The 15,495-nt window shown below is 33.1% G+C and overlaps 1 protein-coding gene across 1 annotated transcript in view; it reads left to right on the top strand.

Annotated features, from left to right (window-relative positions):
• Positions 1-4,847, top strand: part of LOC105346222 (uncharacterized) — a 47,288-nt gene extending 42,441 nt beyond the window's left edge. Inside the window, exons 6-7 of the mRNA XM_066066639.1 lie at positions 408-1,550; positions 2,029-4,847. Of these exons, the coding sequence (XP_065922711.1) occupies positions 408-1,550; positions 2,029-2,090 (1,205 nt within the window). The 3' untranslated portion in view covers positions 2,091-4,847. The remainder of the gene's footprint in view (positions 1-407; positions 1,551-2,028) is intronic.
• Positions 4,848-15,495: the final 10,648 nt, after the last annotated feature.

Below are 15,495 nucleotides of genomic sequence, written 5' to 3'. Positions count from 1 at the left end.
GCTCGCAACGAGATCGCGTCTACTTATTATTCTTTTCACCAAACATTTGGTGCACACATTTTCTCGGACACTATCTGACCGATTTCAAACATTTTTCATAGATGATTGGAAGGGATCTAAATGTTTTTTTTTTCTTTTTAATGCTTATGCCGTCATCAATCATGTTTTTTTGTTGAAAATCAAAGTCGATGATGTCATATTTCCTTCTAAAAATCGGACGGAAGACCTCCTTGTTGCTCGCAACGAGATCGTGTCTAGTTTTATTTTACTTTTGTTTTGGTTTCTTTAGTTTTTTGTTTGTTTGGTTTTTTTTTGTTTAACAAGGACTAGATAAATACTATTAGTTATTGTTTATTAATGCATTTTTGTACGTTAATTTATGATTTTTCTTTTTTGTATGTTTGCAGAGTCAAATTCTTCCAGATCTGATGTAATCGAGTCATCAGAGGAATTTCAAATAATCAACACTGGAAAATCTGAAATAAATGAGGAAATGATTAATTTGTCCGTCTTTGAGGAAGTAATCGAAGGTATAACACTGATGATGTCTGTCCATGAGGCGGGAAATGAAGACAAAATGTCTGAGATGGAGGAAACAAATGAAGACAAAATGTCTGAGATGGAGGAAACAAATGAGGACTTGATGTCCGTTTCTGATGAAGAGTATGCTTTAATGTCAATGCCAGTAGTAAAGAATAAAGTTAAGGTTAATTGGTCTGACATTGAGCTATACCGAACAGTGGAACATTTTTATGGTAGTTACCATATATCCTGTCTGACAACAGACAATATATGTATCAATGAAGGAAAAGATATCATTCATATAAACAAAACAGGTGACACTCATTTATTCCAGCATTATTTACCTGCATTCGCTTTCAACGGTTTGCATACAATGGACAAGGAGAACGAATTAATATACATCAATAGTGATTACGACATATACAGATTATCTTTAAAAACGGAAACAAAAGTCCCGTTATTACAGACTAATAGTAGTACATGGAAACCTCATTGTGTGTACTGCTCGCCTTTTTCTAGGGATCTACTCGTCGGAATGTTTAGAAAAGATCGGAAAATAGGTATGGTTACCCGGTATAGCAATTCCGGAAAACTGAAACAATCAATAATCTGCGACAAGTTTGGGCAGGAGTTGTATAACGAGCCTCGTTATATAACTGAAAATAACAATGGAGACGTGGTAGTGTCCGACTCAGACTGGGAGACAGGTGCTGTAGTTGTTACAGACCGTGGGGGACAACATCGTTTTACATACACAGGAAATCCCCCTGGATCAGGACTATTACCACGTGGGATTTTCACGGATAGAGTGTCACACATCATAGTGTGTGATAGTTCATCAAAAAAAATACATGTGATCGATGAAAATGGACGTTTTCTTTCATACGTATTTATTGACTCAAAACTTATGTCAGAACCGTCCTGTTTGAGTTATGCTTTTCGCAATGACCTTTTCTTGGTTGGATCATATAACGGCAACAAGATAGGTGTCTCCAGATATGTTACTGAGAAAAATGAAGCTAGGACTGGTAAGTACTATCATACGATACAGTTAATCTAAAGGCATATGTTATTCATTTAAAAAAAAAAATCTAAAGTTTTAAGTAAACCATGTCCAACATGTTCTTTCTATATCATTTATAATGACGATATTGAAATCACTAGCATGTAGTATTATTTCATGTGATATACTTGGGATGCTCATTGCACAATTTTTATAATTCGTAAAATATCGACCAATACGACATGATTTTATTGGAATACTTACTTGTAACTTTTAAAATTAATTCCAAAATATGCTTTCAAAGATTTATATCTATGCTAAATAATTCATAAAATGAAATGATTTGATATTTTTTTTTTGTAGTTAGTAGGAATACTGATAAAATTATTGACCAAAAAAAATTATATATGGACTAGTAATTGTGTTAATAGTATAGTAATCATTTTTAATTATTATTTTTGATTTTGATCAATAGATCATTTTGATATGGATTCTATTCACAGACAAAACCACAGACAAAACCAAAAATCGATCTTTTCTATATGGTTGTACCCCTTGCATTTGAGATAAAGAAAAACAGCAAAAGCAGGATATAGACATATTATCTCTGTTCAGCGACTTAATGTTATTGTACTGTTTGTAAATATAATTCATTTGTAATGATTTTAAAAAATATGTGTGTGTGTTATGCCAACAAAAACTGTTTCCATTATTAATTGTATATGTTCCAGTTTACAAGTTTCTATATATAAAGTAAAAATGATATTTGCATTAAAATATTATTTTCAATTTCAGTACTAACAATTGAAAAAAAAAATAGGACAGGAAAAACCTTATATTATCATACCTAGAATAAGTGTATCCTTCAATAAAGAAAAGTACACATTTTAAATCACCAGCAAGCAAATAACATGAATTTACAGATTGTATCACCCATTTTTCTGAGTTAACCGTATGCTCACGGTGCGCTCACCGTGCATTTAATTTCGCTATGATATTTGTATGATATGCTATGAGAAATTGAAATGATGGGCTTAACGATATGGTATGATATGCTATGGTTTGGAACACAAACGCCCCCATATACAGAAGATTTCCACACATTTCGATGTAAATTAATATGAAGCCAAAGTTTACCACAAACCTATCATGTGAACATTAATTTTTTTCCAAAAAAAACATTTAAAACCCAGTTAAATTAATGCTGTATGTGCGGGTATGATAAGGCAACTCTAAGCGATCAAATTCCTCTGATCGATATGACGTCACAATAAGCAGCATAATGTCATATTTTACTCAGAAACTTGTCAATTTTAACTTTATCTCTGGTTTAAATTATAAAAACTACAGGCATAAAATATCACTAGAAACTCTTCTAACTAAATATATCTTCGATTTCTCTCTATTACGTATAATTATCATTGATGACGTCTCAAGCATGTTTAATAGAGAAGATCATGTCGGGAGACAAATCATCGGAATGCAGTGTAAACAATGCCGAAATAAGACTTATTCAAAACAGATACCTAAGATTTAGATGAGTTTCAGTTAGGATATAATCAGAATATTACAGGCATGGATATTTTGTTTAATCAGAGAGTTTTATAAGGTAAGCAGATCGACATTTATATGGCTTGACCAGCCTTTCCTCTGTCAGTGTGTACAAAAAAGGCAACAGTGTAACACTACCCAGGATATTATGAAGGATCACTTTGGTAAATATCAACGGTAAATGACCTAAACTACTTGAAAAGTACTGCTACAATCCTATGCTTCGTTGTTTTATATGAGAAATACATAGTATTTTCAATGAAATTATAAAAGTTGAGAGGGTTTCCGATAAATATTTACAATATTTATTTTATGCGATTAACAATAGGATTTTACCAGTAATACTAATAAACATGAACTAATTGCCGATCGAATTATTGTAGCAAACATACAAATGAACTTCGGGGTAGTGTTACACTTTTTGATTTTTTGTTAAGGTAAAAAAGTGATATATTTTGAACTGTCACGTGATACCATGGTACAGCAGCTTCAAAGATCGAGTCGATTCCGAAGTAGAAAAATAAAATCTTGGTGAACACATTCACTTGGAATTAATATTCCGCACTGTTTTCATAAAAATAAACAGTTTTTAAATTGATCATAATTTTGACGGTCATTTAACTCGGAGTTGCCTTAACCTACCCGCGTGGTATGCTATGGTATGTTATGACAAATGCGACTCTATGAGATGGTATGAGATTCCAATGCTATGCTATGAGATTTCAATGTCATGCTAAGCTATGATGTATGTTGTAAAAGTTATGCTTGAACCGACTCTATCATCAACCGTTCACTTTGCACTCCCCTTTTTTCACCGTTCATAGTTCATTAGTACTTCCACAATTCCGTTCAGTGTGCGTTAACTGTTCGCTCAAAGTGCGCTTATCGTTCACTCACCGTTCAAGTGAAAACAGTACAACGTTTCAGGGACTGCACCGGTTTGTCATACTGTTTTGACGATGAAGTACATAAGTACATTTGAAGTTAGATAAATCGCTATTTACTGGAGGCTACCATGTTGTACAACTCTTTTGTATTGAAAACAAAATAAAATCAATAATGTCCGGTTTACATATGCATACAACGGACAAAGTGCTATAAAATAAACGTTTGGTTATGCCTTTTTGTTTCTTAAGTAATCACCTAAATAAAGATTAATGATTATGTAATATTGTTGATCTGGCTAGGATTGATAGAAAAACATAAAACATGGTTGTTTGTATATACTGCCATTTATTTTTGCTAATAAGAAAAATTAGGCAATAAGGGGGGTGGGGGGTCTTCAAACAGTCATAATATCAATTACAAGACATTGAATGTTAGTTATAAAAGGTGAGCAAATGACCTCCCCCATATTAAACAAAGATGTATACAATATCAACATGTACCAAATATACATACAACAAAAATATTGTTGAACAAAAATAGCATTTCACACATCAACAGCAATATACATGTGTAATACAGTGCAAAATAAATCCCCAACTACAAAGGTGATGAAGGGGAAGGAGGGTGGGTTGATTGTGTTTTTTACAAATTTGTTGACAGCTGACAGTTAAAAGACGTAGACAAAACATCGCGCGACTGAACGCCGCACTCTGATTGGCTAATGTAGACAAATAATGAAGATCAGCTAAATACTAAAAATACTCAAAAATTAGAATTACGATTATGTTATGACTAGACTATTATTTTTGGTACTGGCATAAACATAACATATCACAATTTACATAAATGCTATTATATATAATAATGCTGTATAATGTTAATGTTCACATGTCAATCTAAAGAATAAAATATATGAACATGTATCAACTGTGTCTTTTTACTGAAGAAATTGCAGCCGTTTTTCTGTTATAATATCAATTCACTAACTTTTGTTTTTATATGGTGTTGCTTTATAAACGAGTTAACAAAAAAAATTCTACGATGCTGCAAACTACACTTAACAGTTTAAGGATATTTATTCACTACGTTTGGTTTCAATATTCAATGTTGAGATACGACCCTCGAGTTCATTTTGAACCCAAGTCCAAATGAATAAGTAACCAGGTAGCACAAAACTTTATTCTAGTTGTAAGATTGATTTCAAACAAGATATCTGTGAGCCAATGCTCACTAGTGATACCCCCGCTCTGATGTGAATATGCAAAATAAGCAAAGTCGACATTTAACAGAAAGCTGGCATCCGATTGGTACAGAAATATATCCCACAATATGGCATGCCTAAACAAATACTGTGTAAAAATTTCAAGCATCTGTGATAAATAGCTGCTGAGAAATCTTTGACAAAAATTTGTTTGAAAATTTTGGCTAAAATAAACAAAGTACTCATTTAACAGGAAGTTGATGTCCGATTGGTACAAAAATATATCCCACGATATGGCATGCCTTAACAAACACTGTGTAAAAATTTCAAGCATCTGCGATAAAAAGCTGCTGAGAAATCTTTGACGAAAATTTGTTTGAAATTTTTGGCTAAAAATAAACAAAGTCATTATTTAACAGGAAGTTGACGTCCAATTGATACAAAAATATATCCCACAATATGGCATGCCTATACAAATATTGTGTAAAAATTTCAAGCATCTACGATAAATAGTTGCTGAGAAATCTTTGACAAAAATTTGTTTGAAATTTTTTGCTAAAAATAAACAAAGTCGTCATTTAACAGGAAGTTGACGTCTGATTGTTACAAAAATATATCCCAAGATATGGCATGCCTATACAAACACTGTGTAAAAATTTCAAGCATCTACAATAAACAGTTGCTGAGAATTCTTTGACAAAAATTTGTTTGAAAATTTTTGCTAAAAATAAACAAAGTCGTCATTTAACAGGATGTTGACGTCCGATTGGTACAAAAATACATCCCACACTATGGCATGCCTATACAAATATTGTGTAAAAATTTCAAGCATCTACGATAAATAGTTGCTGAGAAATCTTTGACAAAAATTTGTTTGAAAATTTTGGTTAAAAAAAAGGCAAAGTCATCATTTAACAGAAAGTTGACGTCCGATATGTACAAAAATATATCCCACGATATGGCATGCCTTAACAAACACTGTGTAAAAATTTCAAGCATCTGCGATAAATAGTTGCTGAGATAAATGCGACAGAAATGTTTGTTACGGACGGACAGACAGACGGACAGACAGACACACACACAAGGGTAAAACAGTATACCCCCTCTCCTTCGGAGCGGGGGTATACAAATGTTTTCATGAAAAACCCTTTAGAACGTTTTAAAAACGTTCTATTTGTGTTGAAAAGATGTAAACAATATCCATAAAACATTTTTGAAAACATTTATTTTTAGTTTTAACAACGTTTTAAAAACATTACGAAATGTGTTGTGATTATTGAGCATAAAACATTTCTTAAATTTGTTATTAAAAAGTTTAAATTGTGATTTTTATAACACTGTCAATAAGAAATGTCAGATGAAAATGTTTTTCATATATTAATATTTTAAATGTGGATTTCTTTAGAACGTTCTTTATCGCAGAACACTGCTAATTATACAATAAGGAAGCCTAAAATATTCGGCAATGTTTGCTGAACGTTTTTAAAACATCTAAATAATCGAATGTTTTTTTTAATTTTCTCTTTAAAATGCTATGATGAGCCTACCTCAAGAAATAATGTAAAAGTTATACTAACAGAATCTTTAAAAAAAACCCAGATTCATTAACTTTCATAGCTATACTCTTTGTTGTATTTTTAAATATTAATAAGAAGACAGAGCTTAATAAATATACAACTGTGGATAATAAAATAAAAACACTTAGAATGCAGGAAATTGGGAGTCCCTTTCAATGTGTTTATTGCGAGTTAATTGAATGTCACAGTGGGGTGCCATGGCCAGGGCGAATGAAGCCGATCCCAATTATACGATTTGTTGGTCAGAATTTTTGAGAAACCCACGCCATTAGAAAAAGAGCAAGGATTTAGAAGGAAGATATTTCTATAAGTGTAAGTATTTTTCATCCTTCAATGCAGAATAATAGTTTGGGTAGTGAGCATATGTAAATATACCTGCTTTGCGCTAAGCCATATAATATTTGGATACTGCTTGTGCTATTTCATTGGCAATATATGTATACATACAAGCTATTAATATGCAAATCATTTGTGGTAATCTCAATACCATGTTGTTTACAGCTTTTAAAATGCAATTATTATATGTTACAATTAATTAGGCCTGCTCCAAAAGCTTGCATGACTTTGGTGTACCATTCCTAATTAGAAGTTAAGATTTTAGTCAAAGATATTAACTTTCATCGAGTATCATGCAAACATAGGTATTTTGAAATTTTGAAATGTTTCACCAAGTAATATATGTGTATTATATAAACTAGAGCCATTGCTGATCGAACTTGCTAAATGCATCACAGATCACAGAAGTAACAATTTAATTATCCAAATCCACTGAGCAGATGTTTTATAATTTTGTTTCTGGGTTAAAACATTGAATGAAACATATCTGTTACAACTGTAACTATCGGATTTGGTGAAAGATTTCCAGACAATTGTGAAAATGTAACCATTGGATAGCTGTGAACTCTGTATATCTAATGACTGGAATGATAATCAAGATTTATAGCGTTCATTTGTTTTGTGAGGAAAAGTTAAGTGATGATACAGCTGGAAATTTTAAAATAATGTTGTTTTGTTGGGACTCCTGTCTTCAACATCTAAAACTATAAAATTAAAACTTAAAAATTAAAAAAGTAGAAAGAGAGTTTCACAAGGCTTTGAAATTAATTCTAAAAACGTCCAGTAAATGATAACAAACAATGTTTTAAAATAGTTTTTTTTTTCAAACATTCTGTAGGCGTTTCTTAATAATCTGTTAAGAAAGGGTTATTATAACGTAACAAAAACGAACACAAATTTACGTTGTAATAAGTAATATTTAGGGTACAATTTACCTATTGTAAGAGAGATACAGGGCGGGGCAAGAGGCGAGAGCAACAGCTTGAGCATCTATCTCTCCTACAATAGGGAACGAGTATTCTAAATGACTTGTGACACGACAGTTCAGCTATTTTTAGATTTCGGAGATTCCATAGCTGAGTGAATTTTACACCGAGTCAGATATTGAAGTGAAAACTAATAATTAATATGACAACCAAGTCAAAGGTAAATTTTAGGAAATTACCAATTTGTTAACAATAATTTTCGCGCCAGCGCTGTATGTGTAATCGTTAGATAAATAAGATAATTTGGTCAGTAAACACGGCGATGGATTCCGCGTTAATGGAAGTCGATTTTCTTGAAGCAAACTGTGACAACGATTTTGACGATGTTACTCTTTCTCAAATATGCCAAACTTTAGAGAATAAAATTTTGGTATTTGAGGGAATGTTTGATTTATCTCTAGATTTAAATAACGATGGTTATGATGATGTTGATGTGGGTATGGGCACTGGCCATTGACTTGACGTCAAACCCGAGTTGCAACCTGTCGAAATATCTACGCGCTTTTGGACAACGGTAACGAAGGAAGAGTTGAAAACTCTCATGTCAAATCAGGAGAACACAAAAAGCAATACGAGATGGGCCGTCAATGTTTTCGAGAAATAGGGAGAGGAAAGAGCGGAAAACGTTCCCGAACTTCGTGTTGTGAAAGAGAAAAAAAGACGGAGCGGAATATCCGACGAAATCGGTTTATCTGATTTAATGTAGCCTTCTAAGGTGCAGACGCGACAAACGAATATGCGACAAGAATTTCTTGGATAAAAAAACCAGAATTCGCCGGATTTCGAAAGGTGTCCGATGCTCAAATAAAAAGTCTCATTGATAAAGGACTTGGCTGTGACATAAAACGCGCAGACCCAATTCTTCCGCATCAGAAAAAGACAATATGGGTAAAGGGAGTCTTTGGACAAAAACACGGAGAACAATTGCAGCTTACTATGTTTTTTACGCTAGAATATTATTCGGCCTCAACGGATGTGACGAGCATCATAGTTTAAAAGCTGAACAATGTTTCATTGGCACGAACGAATGTGGAAATTACAAAAGAGGATTAGGCCAGTTTAACGTCCAGAATAAGTGAATCAAGCACTACTCTGATCCTAGTAAGTTATAATGAACATTTCTCTTTCTTGCTGGCTCGCTTGTTCTCTCTCTCTACATACGGTGACTTTGGCTTGTGTTTGTTTCTACTGATTTTTTTTCTTATATAGGGGACAGATGCATCATTGACGTCTTTAGCAATTGGATAGGTGTCATTTAAAGGCGTCCACTGTCACCAACAGTGTTATTCAAATCAAAACGTCGGCATAATAAACTTAAGATTTTTTTGAAAGTGATTGCAGAAAAGAATGGACTACAGCGAAGTACATAGAAGCGTTTTATAGGCATTTACTCCAGAAAAGTTGTTACGTAATGTTTTGACTGACCTTTGTCCAATCAGATCGTAGAATGCGGAGTTGAGACATTACCGCTCGTGACTTAATTTGAGAGAGAGGAAGAGAAAGAGAGTGTGTTAATTGGTTAATGGAGTAAATTATAGCCTAGATGAGGCAGATGAGCGAACTATCTATCAAAAATATGGAGGGTAATCGTCTTCAAAAATCCAGACATGTAAACTTGTTAATCCGAATATGTAATCGTGTTGGTGTGTGAGTCTTAGTATGAGTATGTGTAATTCTGATCGTGTAACCTATAAAACTCAGGGATAGACACTTTAGAGTTAACCCCGCAGACCTTCCATCTAATTTTTCCTACAGATGTCAATGCAGGCTTTAAAATGCTGTTGGATATTTACATGTAACATGCCACTATAATACACACTTTCCATCTGTAGTCTCTGTATTTGTGTTTCCGTTTTCTGAAATATCATGGCTGACATGTTGCAAATCAACAATTGTAAATTCTACAAGTTTGTCAAATGTTGACATGACCATGTATCGAAACAGTGACGTCACCGATAGAAAAAGGCTAGCTGCAGGTAAAAGCATGCCGTAATCGCCGGAATAGGGACAGAATAAATATAAAAAAAATATAAAAAAAATATATAAAGTAGGTTTATAATCATAAAATCTCTGGATAACAACTTTTCTTAGAAAGTATTATTTTTTGGAAAGTTGTCGATAAAAAAAAAGCTAAGAATTTAAAGTCATTGGTTTTGAGATTTTGATTATTATGAGACATAAGAAGCGACACCCCCTTTGAAAATAAATAAATAAAAATTCCAAAGACTAGGTTAACTGTCGTGAAATTAAAATGTCTATAAATTATTTTTAAAAAATGTTTCATTTTGCATTGTCGGCAATATGTAGGGAAAAAAAACCTATTATGCAGGTGAAAATTGGCATTTTAAAAAAAATTCAAGCAGTTATTACGGGATATGGGCATGAAGTCCTGAATGTCGATTCAATACAGACTCACTTTGTAAAATTGGTTGATAAATAAATTCAAGAGAGCTATTACATTACAGCCACTTGTGAAGATGTACTGTTTGCCATAAAGCAACTACTTAATTTTATAAAATTATCGTCAATACAGCATATAAATGCATTTTAAAATATTTTATGATTTAAACTCTACCAGTTCATATACGCCAAATTCATCTGACCCACCCCGTTCCTTACTTTTAGAAATCCAATTTCCGAAGAAAAATCATAATTGCAAAAACATAAACATACTAGTATACCATTACTATTTCTTCAAACCTTTCAATTTTTAACAAAACTCGGTGCTTTAATTAAGAATTATTAAACTTCGTTTTATTTATAACAGTTTTAGATTGTTTTCATATTTATCTTTCACTTGCACAACAAAATCATTTTGATATTTTTTAAAAAGTATAAATACATCTATAGTTACGAATACATACATTTTTCCGCAAAAAATTACTAAATCTTTGCAGGTAGTTTAGTCTCACTTATTCAGAAAAATAAGAAGAGAACAGCTGTCAATATGACAGCAAACCTGGTTTTCTTTTGTGTGAACAGTATTCATAATCCATTTGTCAATCCTGAATTGATGAATACTACCTATCCAAAGAAATGGGGTACTCTATATGCAATGTTTTTGCCAAAAATGACTAATTTTTTGATAAATTATCAGAAATCACAATCCTAGCAATTTGCATACCTCTAAGATATGTATAATTGATATGCAAAAGAACAATTTATATCTCGAAAACTGTACGAGGAGTTATTGGTACAATAAGGGTACCATTTTTGCAGCCACTCGCCCGCCCGCCATTTTCACTATTTCAATAATCGAAAAACCCGGTTAATAATTCTCTCTTAAAATTCTTAGAATTCAGATGCAATGTAGTTACATGGGACCTCACGGTGGTCTCAGAATCTCGTGCCGCTCAAAATATATTTACCCCCTTATGAAATTTCTTGATCCGTCTCATTTTTAGAAAAGAGTACGCATTAACTTATATTCCAGTTTAAATTACATGTCAAATTATTTCAGAGAAATAAGATATTAGGCATTTCTTTTTAACCATTATCGTATAATATAATGAGAATCACCTGTACATTACAGAAAGTAGCGCATTCGTCACATCGGCGACGATTTTTATATGCATGACCCTCTTCTTTTTTGGTCCAGTTTCAATCATACCTCAAAAATTTTTCTAAAAATAATACAGGTATTTTCGATAGAAAGAGTGTCGTTCATTAAAAGCTTATTGCAACAGTTAAGCTGAATATTATGTTTATTTTTGTGATCGGCTTCTGTCCATATGAGGCATCCGGCAAATGCCTCCACGTGCGCACACATTCCGCTTGCATAAGTAGTTCTTATAAAAACTTGAAGTTTGGTTTAGTATTTATACAACATTTTACTCAGTTTTATTTCAATTTATTTACATTAAGAGATGCAAACATTCATAAAGTTCGACCTGTTAATTCAAGAATGCACATTTGGCTCACGCGTAAGAATTTCGATCGAAAGGTTCATTCAGTAATGCAGTTGAACTCGATGAACTGACCTTAATCATAAGACGATGCTCCATGAACTGACCTCGATCTATTTATGTTGCATAATAGTAGCTAGGAAGACGGCTTGATTTTAAAAAAAGGTTACGTTATAATCGACCTCAATAGCAAGTTATGATGGCATTCAATGTTAATCAGTCGCATTAAAATTTTTTAATACAACTATTTCTTTGTATACGTGTTAATGCTCTTTTAGAGCCCTACTCAGTATTCTGAAGAAGAAGATACGTTAACATTTAATAATTAAATTAAAAATATAAAACTAGAGAAGGAGTTTACGAACGGCTTTCCCCAAATTTATTTCAAAATTAAATTTGTTGACGGTGAAATTATGGTGTACAGATTCAAAATATTCTATATTTTTAAAAAATGCAATCCCTTTTAAAATTATTTTACATCAAACTGATCATGTTGATTGCTTCTTGCTATCAATATATCATTATTGCCGATCATTCCTTTAAAAGGAATACTTGTTCATCCATTCCGGCGATTACGGCATGACGTTTCCCCGCAGCAAGGCAGTTGCCATATAAGGTCATGTCAAAATTCGACAAACTTGTAGACTTTACATTTGTTAAATGTGTATCATGTCAGATGTGCTATTGCCGAGCCTGAAGACTACGGATTGAAAGTGTGCATAGTGGAATGTTTAATTAACTGATGAAAGCAATAAAGCTGCAAATTGTGCATCATGCGAAGGAACTGAATCAAATCTTACACGTGTTTATGCCCGAGTTTTATAGGTTACACGATCAGAATTACGCATATTCATACTCAGACTCACACACCAACACGATTACATATTCGGATTTACAAGTTTACATGTCTGGATTTTTTAACACGATTACCCTCCATACAAAAATAGTTATAAATTTACAAATCAAGGTCTAGTATATCTTATAAATTTATGAAACTTTGAAGTGTTTTGAAATTCTTTGACCAGGGACAACGATGTCAATATATAGATAGTGGGATGAGGTAATGTCAAACATCGAAGACTGTACGAATATTTATGAAATTATTTTTATTACAAGTGTTACCGTTAGTATTGTAATCAGAGTTTGCCGAATCTTCCTGGAATTAAACATATAGTTTGTAAATTGACTTTGTATAAAAACTTTCTTCATGGTTTATCAGTGTGAAACATTCTTTACCTTAGAACAAATTTGTCCGCCATTATTTTATTTTTCCACTGAGCACCCGCCTCTGTTGCCATTCCTTGTCACTACAGGGAAGTTACGTCATTCTTATACATGTACATGTTGTCGACGACGCGCTGAAAAAGAAATTTTCACAATCGTTCTTTAAAACACTTTAAAGTTATACCAATATATGATATACATGTAATTTTTATATTCAGACCTTAATTAATATGTTTGCAAGTTTATAACTAATGAATATTTCTTCATCGGCACCACATATAATTTACTCAACGCTCTCTCTCTCTCTCTCTCTCTCTCACTCTCTCTCATTCAAATCACGAGCGGCAATGTTTTAACTCCGCCCATCTACGATCTGATTGGACAAAGGTCAGTCAAAACATTACGTAGAAACTTTTCTGGAGTTAACCCCTATTAAACGCTTCAATGTACTTCGCTATAACTGGCAATTTTACAAATCACAGCGGGAAATGTACATGTGCGACTCAAATGTATATTGCGGGAGTTCCGGAACAAGAGATTATCAAACGAACCGGACATCGTTCTGAAGCTGTCAGAAAGTACAAAGACTGTACCTCCTCGATGTTGAAAAAGGTGTCTTAATTTTTGATCCACCAAAAAGATCAGTATAAAGGTCATTGGAATCGGAGGAGAACGAGCCGTCCAATCACTTCCACCGCGAAGACCTGCCTGGAGACAGCGAACCCCCGTGCAAAAAAATTAAAACCGAAACCATAAAAAATGACCCTCTGAAGGATGTTACTTCTGTGCCAACATTGTTTAACACATGTCACTTCACATTCTATTTGAAGTGGCAACAGCATAAAGCAGATGGCTATTATCTGTTTTGTTTTGGGTTGTTTGCGTCAGTTTAATGGGATATTACTTCTGTATATTGTAATTGGGATATTTAAAAATATTTAAAAAAAATTGTAAACTCGAAATTGCCATGTCAAAATATAAAATAACCACTGTAGAAAGTGTCTGTAATGTTTTGCATCTGTTGACGGTTTTAACACCAACGCGGAGATTCCTCTAACCCTATGTCATGTGCAGAAATGTATACTTCAAGTCGTTTGCCATTGGTTTTTGATTTAGCGGAAAGAAAAAAGGAAAAAGCTAAAATCGATATTGGTCCATATTTTCCACAATTTGTTTGTTGGAAGCAAAAATCATGTTAAGTTCATACTGATGCTTTGTTGAAAAAAATGGATGTTGTGACGTCTTAGATTAAAGTTCAACAGCAGCTATCATAACGGTGGGATAATTAAGTTAAGCAATCGATATTCTTAATTTATTGATTATACCGGGTTTTTATTGATAACAAATACAATTAAAGCTGACATGAATTCATAAATACGCATTATTTTCATGATATCTCCGACTACCGCCAAATTAGTTGTCGGTTTTTATTGTTGTGCTCATCGCTACACACCCTCTATATAAAGCCGAGAGCACTTATCATGCTTCCCGCATTCATGTATTTCATTCATTCGAACACGTTACATTGGACGAAAAGACGTGAAGAAACGCGTTTTGAACAAAAATAATATGACAACCACTGCACTGGCAATGAATATCCAATAAACGACGAAACAAGACAGACTAAAATCCAGTCACAGATACCTCAAAAATCCTCGATAATTGTAGACCGTTTTTCTGTGTATGTTATAACATCGCACATGTGCAACCCACACCCTGTGGAAGATCGAGCAATGTGAATGATCGAATGAATTTTAAAAACGGAGCGTTTTTTAAGAAACCTATGGACACGATGTTACATTGTTACTTACGTGAATTTACTATCATTTACCTCCTGTGTTTGATGTACTGCCGCCGGGGTTTTAAAGATGATGCAGGCAGTATGCAGTCTGTATGAACGACACACGTGTTCGATGTGCATGCGAAGTAAAGCAGCACTATCTGTGCAAAATGATACGAATACCTCTTGAAATTCTTTCAAATAATTAATATATTTTGTATTTTATTGATTCTTTTTCCTTTATTCTTTATTACAAGCATTTTACTACAATGTGTAGTTTATGCATTTAGCCTCGATCGGAAAGCAACATACCGTAACTTTTTCGACCGGTATATATACCCTTGTGATGGTAGAGAAGGGATCAAAACTAATATGGCGACCAAATGCTTTTATGAATTCATGTCAGCTTTAACAAACACCATGGGTGTTTATTAAATGATTTATTGTACTTATATATATAGTTTCACTCCCCTTTAATGAAAACAATCATATGGATTAGAATCTGACTAATTATGCTTGATA

Source organism: Magallana gigas, chromosome 1 (genome assembly GCF_963853765.1).
Source record: "Magallana gigas chromosome 1, xbMagGiga1.1, whole genome shotgun sequence".
In the NCBI taxonomy this organism is placed as follows: domain Eukaryota; kingdom Metazoa; phylum Mollusca; class Bivalvia; order Ostreida; family Ostreidae; genus Magallana; species Magallana gigas.
The sequence above is the reverse complement of the archived record's forward strand: the minus strand, read 5'-3'. Positions and strand labels throughout refer to the sequence as shown.